The 15803-nt window shown below is 44.3% G+C and overlaps 1 protein-coding gene across 6 annotated transcripts in view; it reads right to left on the reverse strand.

Annotated features, from left to right (window-relative positions):
- Crim1 (cysteine rich transmembrane BMP regulator 1) overlaps nt 1-15803 on the reverse strand; it is a 178421-nt gene that overhangs the window by 7659 nt on the left and 154959 nt on the right. For 5 of the 6 annotated variants that reach the window (XM_021655027.2, XM_021655023.2, XM_021655025.2 and 2 more), the window contains 2 exons: nt 14765-14986; nt 818-1012 (listed from right to left, as the gene is read on the reverse strand). In XM_021655027.2, coding sequence (XP_021510702.1) covers nt 818-1012; nt 14765-14986 — 417 coding nt within the window. The remainder of the gene's footprint in view (nt 1-817; nt 1013-14764; nt 14987-15803) is intronic. The other variant, XM_021655024.2, reaches the window with a different exon arrangement.

Here is a 15803-nt window from a genome sequence, read left to right on the forward strand (position 1 = left end):
TGCTGCAAGGAAACAGCAGCATCCAGGTGACGATGGAAAGGTTCTCGTCTCACTCAGGGCCTCACTTGGATGCGAGAGGGAGCCTATGTGTGGTCCAGACTGCCTGGGGAGTCTCCGGTGTGCATGGGATCAGATTGGGAACACTGCCCAGAGGCCGTCCCGCTGAAGGCTGAGGCCCAGCAGTTCTGGGATTAGGGCAGGGGATAAAAGGAGCTGTTTTGGCAGGAGACACAGGGATAGAAAACAAGAAGACTGGGGGTGGAGACCAGGGCAGCTGTGGGGTCTCAGGTCTGAAACTGAGAAGATGAGTAAGGCAGTTGATATGAGGGAGAAGGACAGGAGGAGATGTGGTGGAGGGTGTGCTCAGTCGTTACGTCATACGTGGGAGGAGAAGGGTTCCGCTGAGGGGTTGAGAAAAAGACTTCCGTCATGGTGGGGTAAGGACTTGAGCTGCTGAACTAAAAGAATGATCCAGATCTATCTTCTCTAAATGAAAACCTTCCATTTTTATTCTGGTATACATTCACGTCATATTCCCTGCTGTATTTGATCTTAGGGCCTTTTCCCAGGCTGGTCCAACAATGCACTAAAACTATGCTGTTCTGACAGAGCAGATGTCTGTAATGGCTCGGCTATACTCGTGTGGAGGAACCCCACTTTAATAGTAGTGTATACAAATTAGAAGAGGTACAGCCTTCACCCACAGGCGCCACAGATCTGAACTACTCCGAGGTCTTTGTGTAGGAGCATTTCCACCGGGCTGACCCGTGATCTGGGACATATTTGCTCAGCAACGGCATGAGGATGGTTTGGGTACCTGGGCACATCGGGCAGCAACTTCCTTCCACCTTGATGGGCTCAGTGCAGGGCAGTGGGGGGCAGCTGACAGTCGAGCAGAGGGTCTGGCCCTGCAGGCAGTAGCAGTGTGTGCAGCTGTCAATGTCCCAGCGCTCCTCGTCAGCATAGGTCTTCCCACTGAAGTGACACACCACTTTCTTTGGAACTGTGTCCTCTGGTGAAAAAGAGCACATGGTAGGGTTGACTGAGAGACCTGCGGAGTGTCTTCTACCCAGAAGCTAAGGGAACAGCTTGAAACAACTGCACGGCACATGCTGATCTCCAGAATTTGAGGGGCCGTTTGTTTTCCTAGTCCCAACAGTGGTGGTGGTCATTCTCCTCGGACCTTCAGAACTCTCTTCTTGTGGCCAGCAACTGACCACGCACCACAAAGGCCCAATCAAGGACCACACAGACTACCAACTGTAACAGCCACCGGGGAATGCTGCTCACTGGACAAGTCTCAGTGGGGTGTTACCCGCAGGGTGATGCAGAAAGAAATGAGGGGCCTAGTGGGGCACACTCGCAGAGCCAGACTTTACAAGTCCTCATTCCCACCATTAGTGTGCCTTATAAACCACTCATGCTGGAAAATGGCAAGGGATGAGAATGACGGCACGGTATGAGCTGCAGAAGTCTAGAGAATTGTTCCCTTCACCTTTTGGGGATACTGCATGACTTCTCATCAACAACGACACTTCCACCTCCAACAGAACTTGACTTCAATTAACCCATTCTCCTCCCAAGACCAGCAAACTATGGTACTTGAGAACAGAATATGTTTACAAATATTTTGTTTAAAGTTTACATCATCTCCAGACATCCTCCTATGCCAACCTTTCCCTTTGTTAAGTTCCCTTTTCTTCTTTCTTTCTTTTTTTTTTTTTTTTTTTTGGTTTTTCTCTTTGTAGCCTTGGCTGTCCTAAGGTCACTTTGTAGACCAGACTGGCCTTGAACTCAGAGAGATCCGCCTGCCTCCACCTCCCAGAGCGCTGAGATTAAAGGCATGCACTACCATGCCCAGTTCTGTTTTCAACTTATTCACAGTGGTCACATTTAACAGTGATTCCCTAGTCTTTTCCCGCCTGGGCTTAGGACCAGGGCTCCGAGATAGCGAGCAAGCCCAATCAGCAGTAAGGCAGAGATGGGCTGATCCATGAAGCAGTGCTGGCACCAGGCCAGTGAGTGGCTGGATGACACCTGCAAATCTGGGATACACTTGTGCCTGGATCCTAAAGACTGCACCAATGGGCACTGCAGAAGGCAAAACTCTTTAGGAAAGTTGGGGTGCGCAAGGCTCAGTGTTGGGGGTTATGACATTCATTGGACAGACACAAAGGACAGAACACAGGCCATCTAAGCAGAGGAATAAAACCTATATCATGTGTTAAAAGGTATAACCCCTGAGTCAACATTTTTTTCTTCTGTTTCATTACTGCTGCCTAAAGCTCAGCAGGGGACATTTTGGTAGTAATGAGATATTCATGCTAAAATGTTATTTGGCTATTATCAGTCTATATCCCACACAAAGGGTTTTGGTGAGTCATCTATTAAATTAACAACTCATTTGAAGGCTTTCAAACCAAACTGGAGCACAAGTGTTTGCTAATATGGAATTCTTAAAGGGGGGGGGTGACTTCAATTAAGATATCGGAAACATACATGGGAAAAGGACTGGGCAGGGCCACACAGTGTCTTCAATTCAGGAAGAATTCTGACCTCATCATCATTGGATGAAGGATAGTTCTGGACACTGAGTCTAGAGTCTATTATGCAGTGACCTTGTAAGGAAGGAAGTGATCCTTTACAAAACAATGGCACTGCCTATGTTTTACATAACCCATGAAACTGTTCCAATCGTGGAACAAAACTGCAGCCACTGTAGTTCTGTGTGAGGAGCTGGGAAAGACAAGGCTCAACCACTTGCCCTATCTTGGCTGTCACCCTATTTTATGTTGGTGGCGCCTCTACCAGTGCTCCTGTGGAGGAAGGCACCATGACAAAAGCGCTGAAGACTGCAAAGGGCTTTGACTCAAGGTCAAGCACTGAGCTCTGTTTTCTTAGAGTCTGAGCACAGAAACTCATTATGTGTTAAGATATTTAATAAATCAATGCTACTAATGTTTACAATGTAATATTTGCTTCCAAAATGAGGTTAGGATGTTAAAGATGGTAATTATGCATTTGGCATCACAAGGGCATCCTCATTTGTAACAACCACTCATCACTGGTGCTGAGGTGGGCAGGACTCTGACCAGGAAGCCTGCCCAGAGTATGGTGGAGGCTGCCGTGGGGGGTTCCTCACCAAAGCCTGACAGTTACCAGTGCTGATAGGAAGGAAACACAAGTGGGCAGTGTGGAGGGCAGGAGAACCAGCTCTGCTGGGAAAGTGAGACTTCTTCCAGTATTTAAGCTAGAAAGAGCTTAGATATCATGAAGGTAAAAGGTGAGACTTCAGCCAGTTACTGGAAGCTCTAGTAAGAAAGATGGTAATAGAGTAATGGGCAAAACCAATGTGAAACACCCTTCATATGTTGTTTAAATGTTTACTCTACTTTTTGATCTAGTATCTCTACTGCCTGTAATCTGTAGTCCATGGGGGGTGGGGAACAGCTAAAGCAATGGTTCTCAACCTGTGGGCTAGACTCCCACTGGGGTAACCTATCAGATATCCTGCCTATCAAATAGTTACATTACAATTTACAACAGTAGCAAAATAACACTCATGAAGTAGCAATGAAAATAATTTCAGGCTTGGGGTCACCACACACGAAGAACTGTATTAAAGGGTCACACAGCATTACAAAGGGCGAGAAGCACCACCCTAAAGAAGTTGCTTATGAAGACATGCATCACAATATTAATGCAAACAAACAAACAGGGTGATTCATGCCTAACAACAGGAAGTGTTTCCTAACAACAGAAAAGGACTCATGACAAAGTCATGCTAGTACTACGTAGGACTGCTGTGAAATGCATTACCTGTTGTGAATGCAACCAGGTTAGCATAATTACAACTGCCTAGAAAGAAGGAAAGTTAACAGTGATTGCCACACTTAAGGGTGAGGTTTTCTTTTTTCCTTTCCTTTTGAATAGTGAAATTCATTACTATTGGTTAATACATCGAAAATATACAAAACAGAAATCTCAACACTCTCCCTTTCTCATACAGCTAGCAACACACACACACAGACACACACACACAGACACACATACACACACACACAAATGAAAACGGAGGCGGCTCATACTGAAGCATGGTGCTTTCTGAATTGGACTCACCCACTCAGGACCAATTTCCACAGACTAAGAAAAGCATGGGCAGTGACAGTGACCAGATGTTGAATGACAACGTTGACACGGTGCCTATGGCAATACTCATTCAGCAGCTGTACAAGACCACCTTGAGTCTACAAGGACAGTTATGAAACGATAGAAGAGAAAGAACAGGTACCCTGGATGCTCTGAGGTCAAGGACACTGGAACACATGGTAGGTGGAATTGAAAAGTCTCACTTTGTTACCCAAATTCAATTCCACGAGGACTGAAAATTCAAAGTAGCAAATTGACCACCAACTCCGTGGAAGCCATCATGCTGGTAACCCACAGAGAGACTCGGGTGCACAGTCTCTCAGATAAAGAGTCGGGGGTGTGCAGCCCCCCCCCAACTATTTCCCCGCACGAGTGGGCTGACTCCAACCAGACCTGGATGCCTGGCTTATCATTTATCACCAGTTGATCATGGTTCCACTCAAGCTCATCACCGAGGAGCTCAGGAGCATTTCCCTTTCGGCTTCGGTTCATCGGCAAACAACTTAATTCAGATTTGAGACAGGATTTGAACAACCGGGTGTGAAGATGCTCGGAGCACAGCAGTCGCCAGCTGGCGGCAAAGCCCTTCTCACGTTGGCTCCGCTGCGCACCGGCCTTCTGCAGAGACTCTGAGGCCACCCAACACACTGAAGAGCCCAACAAAGGCTAAACTAGTGTCTGACTTAGCAGCTCAGAGTTGGCATACTGCCAGGTGTGCAGAGACACGAAGCCACCGATTCACAGTGAGCCCCGTGTCAGAGACGTCAGCAAAGTCCATTTGAACCAAAGTATCAAAACACTTCATAGCAACTAATTTTGTTTCTCCAAACAGGGTACAAAACCAAGCTGTACTGTACTAATAATGAATTTTCATGTGAAGTAAACAGATGTGACTCTTGCTCTTGAGACAGTCCCAAGTAGCTTTACCACACGGCAGGGTGCCATCTGGCTCAGAAAAATAGTAAGACAGATTTTGGTTATTGAGTCCTCATAGAAATATTTTTGCTTTTTACCCAGTTTCTCTCGAGGGGCTAGTGACTTTGGTCTGACGGTAAAGAGCAGATGTTGGTAGCTGGATGGACTGCGGGCATAAGAAACCCGCAGGATGGGAAGACAGGGGCAAGTCTATGCAGTTTGGAGGTCTTTGTAGTGAGTTAACAAAGTCACTGCAGCTTTCCTATAGAAACTGCTTAGTGAGGCTGCGTGGAAAAGCCACTTTGAGCACCCAGCCTGAGGAGGAATGCAGACCTAGGACTCAGTTTCTACGTGGCTACTGGGTGCATAAGCTGTTGGATTCTTACCGCTGCACCAATCACCCAGCTGCTTTGCTGGCACTGGCAATGACATCATGTGCTTCTATTATTGAATACCTCGTATTATTTATAACTTCCACTTACTGGGTGACTGCTATGTGCCAGGAACCAAGATAAATATTGCACATGGGTCAATTCCATTTGATCTCCACAGCAGAGTGCCTAGGGTTATTGTTTCAGCCCCGCAGGACACTGAGGCCCATGGAGGTAAAGTCACGTGTCTAAGAGGGCAGGAAGGCGGGGTGGGACAGGAACCAGTGGGTTTGGATCTACAATCCCCGCATACCTTCTGTCTACCAACTTTGGTGGCATCACTTGAGGGATGGTGGGGGCGGAGCACTTTCTGCGCAGGTATCAGGGCCACATAATTCAAAGTCATTATTGCTCAGGTGGTGTAGGAAATGGAGCTCTCTCTCAACCAGGTGGCACAGCCTGGCTGAAGAGCCGAGATGGCACAGTGGTGAGGACTCACGGGCTTCCTGGAAGTCTCCCTCTAACACGTCTCTCTCCATCACAACTCTCACCTCCCTTGCTGTTTCCCTTTCTCTCTCTCAGAGGAAAACGATGAGAGAAGGGAAACATCAGGTACGACACTGACACATAATAACATTTACTCTTAAAACCAATACAATAGGAAGTGAACACGCTGAGAAGCACGGTCATCTTGGAAGCAGCCTTTGCAGCAGGCTAAAACCGCCTTCTGACAATACTGTCCCAGCTTCACACAGCTTTGGGCTGTTCCACTGGCCATGGCCTCTAGGACCAGTTTTTGAAATACTGAAGTGAGACGGTCAATCACTACAGTGTCACTATTTTGTGGTTATACCTTGGTTTGAGCAGCTGTGGCATTTTGCTTCCTCATCCTGGGCCCCTGGCTTAACCATTGGATTCAATCTGGAACGGCCTCTTTCAGGTGAGGGTTTGTTTTGCTGACATTGTCAATATGGTGGGCCAAAAGATGGGGTCAGTTTGCCACAATGGCTCCATGACAGGGCTTGTTTAAGTCATAGAATGCGTACTCTCTTTCTCTGTCCCTCTGTCTGTCTGTCTGTCTCTCTCTCTCTCTCTCTCTCTCTCTCTCTCTCTCTCTCACACACACACACACATGATCTCTTCTTTGTGTGCACATTCAAGCAATAGTATCTTGTTTGGCATTGTACATTAAGAATATGCAATGCCCTTCTGGAGCAGAGCTGTAGAACTCAGTGTGGTTGCCCCTCTATCTGTCCAGGCTTCTGGTTATATAAAAGGGGGAAACTGTCAAGGCCTTCCTTGCATGTTCACTCTTTCTAGGCTGCATTCAACTGTTTAAACTTGACAGTATTTTCAAGACAAGAAAAGAGAGCTTTAATAAGCTGTGAAGGTTGGACTTGGTTTTTTTTTTTTTTTTTTACTACTTGAGCTGTTTTAATTATGAGATAAAGTTCACTAAGGGCCACACTGGCTAGCAGGGCTTTCTTCCTCTACCCACATTCACCCTGCAGTCTCAGGAGTCACCCACATGAACCCACAGGCCTGGCTGACTCTCACCTACTGCTGGATATATGAGCTTCTGGAAAGGAAGTTTCTCTTGATTGCTTCCTGTTTCCTCCTAGGAAGGATACAGAACCCCAAGCCTACTGTAACCTGCATTACATTTGGGGTTTCGGTTTCTGCCTCAGAGATAACCTTCTCGGATGGGTTCTAATTCTGTTCTGGTGGTCATGGTGTGGGAGTCACTTCCTGGGAGGAAGTTAGGCAGCTTAAGAAATTGCATCGGTCCTTTCAAATCTCCTGTCACAATACAGAGTCTGGAAAAGTAATTTACTCTGGGATCCTGGTACTGAAATGCAGTCATAGTACTGTTCTTAATGCTTAGCTTCGGTAGGGAACAGGGCACATTCTCTCTAGGATATGCTTCCAGAGCCACAGGGGCTTACAGTTAGTGGATGTGCCAAAGGACTGGCTCATACTATCCCACTTCAGCGTGGGTACTAAGTTTGAAACTTTAAGTGTGTCTATGTAAGTTGAGCGCATGTCTGTATGTGCACATGCCTGTGTGCTCTGTGCATGTGTGTCCTTCACTTGTATTTTGATAAAGTTTCTCTTCCTGAACCCAGAACTCATGACCGAGCAGAATGGCTGGCTAGCAAGCGTGAGGAAATGCCTGTGTCCCCTCCTCCTTTGTAGCTAGGGTTACAGATATATGCTGCCATGCCTGGCTTTTCACCTGGGTACTGGGGATCCAAGCTCAGCTGTTCATGCTTGCACAGCAGGCATTTCACCTGCCTAGCTATCTCCCTAGTGTGATTTCAGGTAAATAACACTTCCTGAGACCACTTAGGCAGGGATAAAAAAGGTAGCTTATACAGTACAGGTAGCGAGAGGCTCAGCAGAGGGAGTAGGAAAGCAGCCAAGGATTACTAACGATTAAGCATGGACACAGGGAAAGTACTTACTACAATACCTGTGTACATTTCACACAATGCATCACTCCCTCTTTCTAATGCAGAAAGGAGGAAGACACAGTTATCTATGGTTTTACTTTCTGATAAGACACCAAATCCCTGGCCTGTGTTGTCATTTTTTTTTTTTTAAATCAACTTCAGATGGGCAAATGCTATACAAGAGTGTCATGCTTGGAGAACACATGAAATGTGAGCATCCTATTTAGGAAACAGGATGATCTTTTATTTTGTAACATAAAGAATATACTTAAACAGAAACTGCAAGAAACAGGAGTCTAAGTAAAAAAAACCAATAGGTCACTAGAAGTTTGCAGGTGTATAGGCACAGACCCTGAGCATTCTGGCTCAAGGGGCATGTAGACTCTAAGAGTTCCAAGTGGGAGCTTAAATGGACTTGCCTGAATAAGTTTAATGAGGGAAAATGCTTGGGAAAAATCTCCAGTCTTAATCATTTTCATAAATAAGAAATAAACAGTGTCACATAGTATGGCTGCTACCTCTATACATTATCTTTATTGATGTATGAGCCAATGGCCATCTAAGCCCTTTCTTCAAAACCCAATTTTATTTTTAGCTCATTTATTTCTAGGGAGGTAAAGTCTAACTCTATTCTAAAGATCAAAAGAGACTTTCAGTTTCTTCAACATACTCTAATAAAATGGTTGTTTCAAATCAATAGAAGAATTATAAATGTACCTGAGTTCCATGAACAGAAATCTGACCAACTGGTATGCAATGACTTTTGGTTGATGCCCACTGCATGCAAAGAGGACGTAATTTAGAGAATGTAATTCTTGGTATTGAGTATCTACTGTCGTTGGATGGGAACTTCAAGGATCAAGTTCAAGGAAGTAGTTCATTTTTAACTTGAAGTCTTATTTCACAGTAGGTTATGTGTGTGTGTGTGTATGTGTGTGTGTACACATGGAGATTATACACCGAAATAATTTTGGAAATAAATCAATGCGTTCTAATGGCAAGCAGAAACAATGCGAGATCAAAGTGGCTCCAAAAAAGAAGGAAAAGAAATGCAACTTTCTCTAGGATGATGGAGTATTGCATCTTGTTAGAAAAAAACTCCCTGGCAGAATGTTCCAGTCTGCACCTACAAGAGATGTTTCATGCTGTTAGAGATCCTGTCCAGGGGAAACAAATGTGTCCCCCTGGGAAGAGGTCTCTACTCACCCCTTATCACGGGCAGGTAGACAGTCAGGGTTGGCCTTATGTACAGAAGTAAGCAGGAAAGGCAGATGGTGCTACGAGACTCCAGTGGCAGCCTCTAGCCCTCAGCCCTCCTCTGTGCAGAAGGATTTAATATGCGGCCATCCTTGGGCAGAGGCTCAGACAAATGCTATAACAGAGGCCTCTCTTGAGTTACCTGCAAACATGTGAATTTGCTTACATTGGGTGTCTGAAAAGGATGCTGAAGGGAGAAACAAAAACTGTGCCAGGAATACGCAGGCAGAGGTGCTGCCTAGGGTGCAGGGCAAGACCGAAGCAAACTGAAATCAAACACTGTTTATTTTTGGTGTGGTAACTTTAGACCAGTTCCAAAGTTAGTACAGTAGATGACAACCAGAATGTTTTCCTTCTCACACCCTCAAAATAATACGTAAAAGCCCATTCTGTTTCTTTCGCCTTTCCACTATATCTTATTTCTCTCTCTTTTTTTTTTTTACTTAAACATCTTAACACTAATTCTGACAATGAGGGTGCACTTTGGGGCTGCTGTGACTTGGGGCTGAGGAAAGAATGGAAGAGATGCATGACACTTCTCTAGGAGTGTGTGCCCTCCACAATCAACAGTTGGTGTCCTGGGGTCACAGTGAATACCACACAAGTAGTTCATGGACTCCTCCCATGAGACCCAAGTGATGGGTTCCATCTTCTCACTCTGACAATGCCTAGGACAGTGACATTTGCAGGTAAGTCCTGATCAGACCATACCACAAAGAGAGCATGCGACTTCTACCTGGGCCACAAGAAGGGGTCAAAGAAGCTATAGCCTTTAAAGAGGAGAAAAGTCACAGCGAAAGCCCATCATCAGCACCGTCACTGTGCTCTCATCCTTCAGAAGGTCATCTCAGAGATGTGCTGTGCCAGCCCCTCTCCTGGTGGAGCTAGAAGCCCCACTCCACCACAGGGAGGTAAGTGCCACTCTCTGAACACTGTCTGGCTTCAGTCTGTGCTGCAGGAGCACTAGACTGCTGAGTCAGGGTACAGTCACACTCTGTTTACATCTTCGCATGCAAACACGGCTTTACTTCATTTACATACCACCTCCAAGAAGCACAGGTCTCCTCTACAGGAGGCAACTGAGGTGGACTGTCACTGAGACACAGAGCCAGTATGTTTCAGTGCTATGATCCTAACTGGCTCCAAGGCCTTATAAAGTGCACATGTTTTTAATGTTAAGGAAATACACTGTAATACTGGATTCTAGTGTCCTAATATTATGACTTGAAACCAGGTAACATTAACCCCGTGGATTCTGTATTTGAACCATGTTGATGCAAATGGTTTATTATATTTGATTCTGCCCAACAGACATGCATATAGTGATCTAAGAAAGCATTGTTTGATCAGTCAGCCTGAAAACACAGACACATAAACACAAGGAATGTTGCACAGCAGACTAATGCGGTACAGAACACAGACCTCGCCCTTACTAGGGGGCCACTCTTCTACTTATTCACTGAAGATTAGTACACAACTGTAGCACTACAGTCCACTGAGAAAAAAAGCAGTTCTGACTCTAGCCAGGCCAGCTTGACCCCTATGGCAGTGTCACTTCCAACAGTAATACAGACTGACACTCAGCAAATGCAAAGCACGGCTACATGCTTGACCTGGTGGACAAAACTACCCTTTACAGAATCATCACTCAGAAAGTTATTCTCACAGATCTTTAAAGATCTATGTTAAAGACATTCCGAAATGACTCTAAGTCACAGAAACAGAATATCTTAGCTTCATTCACATGCAAGTTATAAACCACACGTGTTTATTTTGTATATTTCATAAGCAAACAGCTCTTATCCAAAAATAACTAACGTTTGACAAGAACTCTTAAAATTGATTTCTAGCCGTGATTCTCAGTATGTGAGCTAAAATGTCAAGCAAAGTAGCATGCAACTAACTACAAACGAATACATCCTTGCCATACCATCATTTTCAAGGTAATACTCTGATTAACACTTCTGCCTCAGCTGGCAGAGTGGCTGTGCTCTCCTAGACCAGACTAGTGGCAGCCCATCTGACTTTCTCATTTTACAAAGCTGACAGGGAACTAACAGAGGACCCCATCTGTTAGACTAAGAATAGTCTTTATAATCAAAGGAGTGTTCTTTTCGTGGAATAGCTGACCTGGAAAAATTGAATCACGGACACAGAAAGGGTCCATGGGAAACTCACGTCCCCCTTGACAGAGCTGTGGGCAGGGTATGGGTCCTCACAGATATGGTTGAGTGCTGGTGGGATGCTGGCCACTGGCTACTCATTTGCTTTCCCCTGGGAAGTCATGGAGCCAAGATCTCATTCAGCCCCGAAAGACTAGTTCCTCCGGAAAGGAACCAGAGAGGCACAGAGCATGCAGCTGATAGCAAAGTGAGGGTGCTCCACAGTAGCCTGTGCTTATTGTCAAGTGTGTCATAACGGAGGGCTCCAGTAGTTCCAAGGAACCATCTGTCCTGCCTGCCATCACATACCAGAATTTCCAAAAGGTTGTTGTCTACTTGACTCATACTCATTCCATTTTAAAAGCCATCTTTATAGTCAGGAAGCCTATGAAAATACAATCTAAGCTTGTGTGTATTTGTGTAGGAAGGCAGAAGACAAAAAATTAGAAAATCAATTAAGATGCACCATTAAAATGATTGGGTAATTACTACTTAGTTTCGTTTGAGTAGAAGGATGAATTCCCTAATGATGGGTATTATAAGCAATTAGACAAAGCTGCTCACTTTTCAAAATTAATCACCAATCCTATTAATTATGTCTGTATTACACATCCTACTAAATTAGCACACGTAATAGGAGGCCTTCACACATCAAAGGAGAACCATTATCACCGAGCATTAGTGAGATGATAATTTAGCTGAAAGGAACACAAACACTTATAATTAGAAGCCTACTTTTTAGTAGTATCACCACTTTTCCTTACTCTTACACTGAGAATAAAATGAGAATTCAAAGGAAAAAGGAAGCACACCTCTTAGTTTTGATGTGAGAAGAAGTCAGTTTCCCAGTAGCTGTGCAGTTAGAGCAACAGCTATCTAGGAGACCTGAGGCCAAGGCAAGGCCAAAGCCCCAGGGGACATATGCAGTCTCCAGTGGGATCTATGTGATTATGATGACTGACAGTCTAGGGTAAAACTGAGAATGCCCCAGACAGGACCCAATGTGAGCACAGTGCTCATTGTTCCCTGCAAAGACAACTGGGTGTTCTACAACATACAATAGCTTGTCTCATCATTTTTCCTTTTCTGGGTGACTATGGGTCCACATCTCAGGCACATCTCTGAAGCACTTTTGGGAATGCTGGCTTTACCCAGGCTTGGTGCCTCTGTCGAGGGGCCACGCTGATGGGGCGTCAGGACAAACAGTTGGTAAGAGAAAACACCCCAAAATAAAATAGGCAAGTGAGATAGGAAATCTCTACATTACTTCATGAACTTAACTTTCAATGCTTGAACAGCACAGCGACATAAAGCTAGGACTACTTTAACAAGAGTATTTGCAAAACAGGCATGACAGACACAAAGGTGGCTTAATTAGGAATTCAAGTATACAACCACAGGTACGGAACAAGAAGATTCATAAATATAGCACGAGGTGCAGCTTTCGGCTGGAAAATCTCTCCTGTTCCCTTTAAATGAGTCTAGGCTTATAGAATGCAAGTGCATGCACATCAGTGGGTAGATGGGGAGGGTCGTTTAGAAGGTACTGGAATAGAAGATGCACTTAGAGGGACCATGATTTAATGAAAGAGCTTATAATCTAACTTAAAGCCCAAATCGCAAATTTTGGCCAAATGAGTCTTTCTTGTCTACATTAAAGAAGAATACCTAGTCTAAATGATTCAGGAATTTGGAGTATGAAGGAAAAGATAAAAACAGAAGAAATTGAGGCAGAAAATACTAAGGTAGGAAGGGCTCTTTCCACAATATTGGGTAATTGTTTTTTGTGAGGAAGAGAAGTGATTTACCATTATCACATGAAAACTAATTTACAACTAAAGTAAACAGTTTTACTGACAAAACACAACGGGAACCTTCAGTCGAACAAAACCATCTGAGAATTTCAACCCAAGATAAGTTTGTTCTTAGATTTTTTTTTTCTTCTTTTTTTCCTTTGAAACTAACATGGAATTCTTAGGCCTCCTGGGCTGTAATTTCCCAAGGATTAGCCATGTAATCCTGGGTGGTTCATTAATTCTTCCTTTTGTCATTAGAGTTCTGACATGTAAACAGAACATTACTGTCTGTACTCCCCTGTGAAGACTGGACAGTATCCTAGTTACATCTTGGCTTTAGATTGTCAACAAAGGCAGTGCCATTTCTTGTACAGATTCTGGTCAGCTCTTTGAAAAGTGATTTGGGTGTATGTCTCGTTATATTTTTAGTTCCACTTAGGAACAATGCTTACAAGTCTCTTTTCCCACTGGGACATCACCATCCATCCTAGTTTCCGTAGACATTTCTGATCTGAAGTTGTTATTATATCACAGTTATCCAGTTTTCTCTAAAGAGCATTCTAGTTCAAAGAATAAATTATAAGACATTCACTCAAAGCTTTCAAAACATACTATTTTATATTTTTTTGTATATATGCCAAACATGCATGCGCGCAAACACACACACACAGTTAGTGTAACCACTGGGTGTATCTAGCTCTGTAAAATTTCCAAGAACAGCATTCTGTGGCTTGAAATGTTTTTTTTTTCCCCCAGGTATTCCTCCAAGTACTTGCAATGACTTGTATCTAGAAAGCACAAAAACAAAACCCCACCGGCAATAAATGCACAATGCCTGTAATTAATAACAACTGACATGTGTTTTCATTTGCTACCCTGATTATGGGTTCACTGTGGGACTGAGATGTGTCTTGTCGCTCATTTGACTGTAGGTTACAAAAGCAATAAAGACAGTGAGGGCCTTGGGAGTGAGGGTTGTCCTTGATTAGAGCTGCCAGCTGTCTCAGCCTCTCCTTCTGGTCTCCAGGGCAGCATCTGGCTCGCGGCAGCCACAGGATCAGTTCAGTATGGACATTAGGGGCTAATATTCATATGTCCTGTGCCTACAAGATGTGGCCCCACAGGCCACAGAGAAGAAATGGTTCTATCAGTTACTCAGGCCTCACTCTGTGCTTAGGCCATCACACGGACAGCCATGTGGCTTAAGCAGGATCAACTGATTGCCCCATAAGACAGAAAAAGACAAACAAATGGGGATTTAATGAATATTTCATGTTGAGTTGGTCTCAAGGGAGAGGCAAGTTTTATATAATAAACATTCTCTAATATGAGGAATAACTTGCGGGGGTAAATATTGAAAATAATTAGGTAGAGAGAGCTATGATATTGAAAACACCGAAGTTGCAAAGGGTCCCAATGGAACATAATGGTGCTATAATGTCATTATATTCTGAGACAGCATCTATTTATTCTTCATGCATTCCATCTTGGGAGCACATCTTCCCCCTGACTGATGTTCTTACATTGGGTCTGTGTGGCATACCAACCAGAAAAACCAATTTTAAAAATACTAACTCATCTACGCAAATGGCCGTCAATGTCAATTTAGTGGTCACTGGGAGAGATGAAAGTGTTTTTTTTTCTTTTATCCTTGATCTTACCTAGGCAGTAGGGACAACACTGGCCTTTCCTCAAAACAGGTCTTTCACAGGACACGGAAGGGCAAGACTCAGAGTAACAGCTAATTACGCTATCCATGCACACACAGCTGGTGCAAACGTCAGGCTTCCAGGACTCAGCTGCCAGGAATATATCCCCTTCATCATTTTTGCAGTAACTAGGCACGCTCTCATTATGGGATGTGGAAGGCTGAAGAGGTTCATCTGGAAAAATGAACATACAGGTCAGCGAGGACAATGCTGCAGGCTACCAACTACACAGCATAGTTAAGTGTCAGTCAGACTTACAAAGGCACTCCCCGTCTCTAGGGCTCTGGGTGCCTCCTTTGAAAAAAAAAAAAAAAAGGCCAGTCATAAAAGCAGGAAGCCTGGTCCTAGCAAAGTCTCGTATTTTAAAACAGACTAACAATAGGAGAAGACTTGTCACTGAGATTCCATGCGGTGCTTATGCAGGGTCTACTCTAGACTTCTTCCTTACCTTAAGCAAAGTCTTCATTTTCTTTGGAGGCTCATGGGACTTGAATCACAATGAATCAATCTGGAAATCCTGTGCTTGTTTTCCCAGAATTCCTTGCAACTGGGGTGGGGCACTTGGTCTAGCAGCAGCTCTGAGCTAATGAAGGAATTTCTAGGGATGCTCCCGCCCTCTTCTGAGGGCGGAGGCACTGCTGCCCCCTCCTCCCACATTCTTCCTGCCTTGAAGAGGAGTGTTCTGTAGTCAAATTTTATCAGTCACTGAACCACAGAGTCAGTAGTGACCCACATCTGCCATAAGCTCCTTATAACGTACTCAAAATAAATCACTTCGTTTAAAATTTATAGCTAGGGTCTCTTCCTTGTAGCCAACGCAATCCTAACCATTCAATATTTTAATATCTTTTTCCTGCACAACACTTTCTAGACACCTATCTGTGACATTCCTAAGTTTAGACATTCCCATTAGTGAGGCTGGGGCCAGGAATGCAGATCAAGCATTGCCCAGGGAAGCCATATGCAAGCCATCTATGGCTGTGCTATCGAA

This window comes from Meriones unguiculatus, chromosome 1, assembly GCF_030254825.1.
Source record: "Meriones unguiculatus strain TT.TT164.6M chromosome 1, Bangor_MerUng_6.1, whole genome shotgun sequence".
Classification (NCBI taxonomy): Eukaryota; Metazoa; Chordata; class Mammalia; order Rodentia; family Muridae; genus Meriones; species Meriones unguiculatus.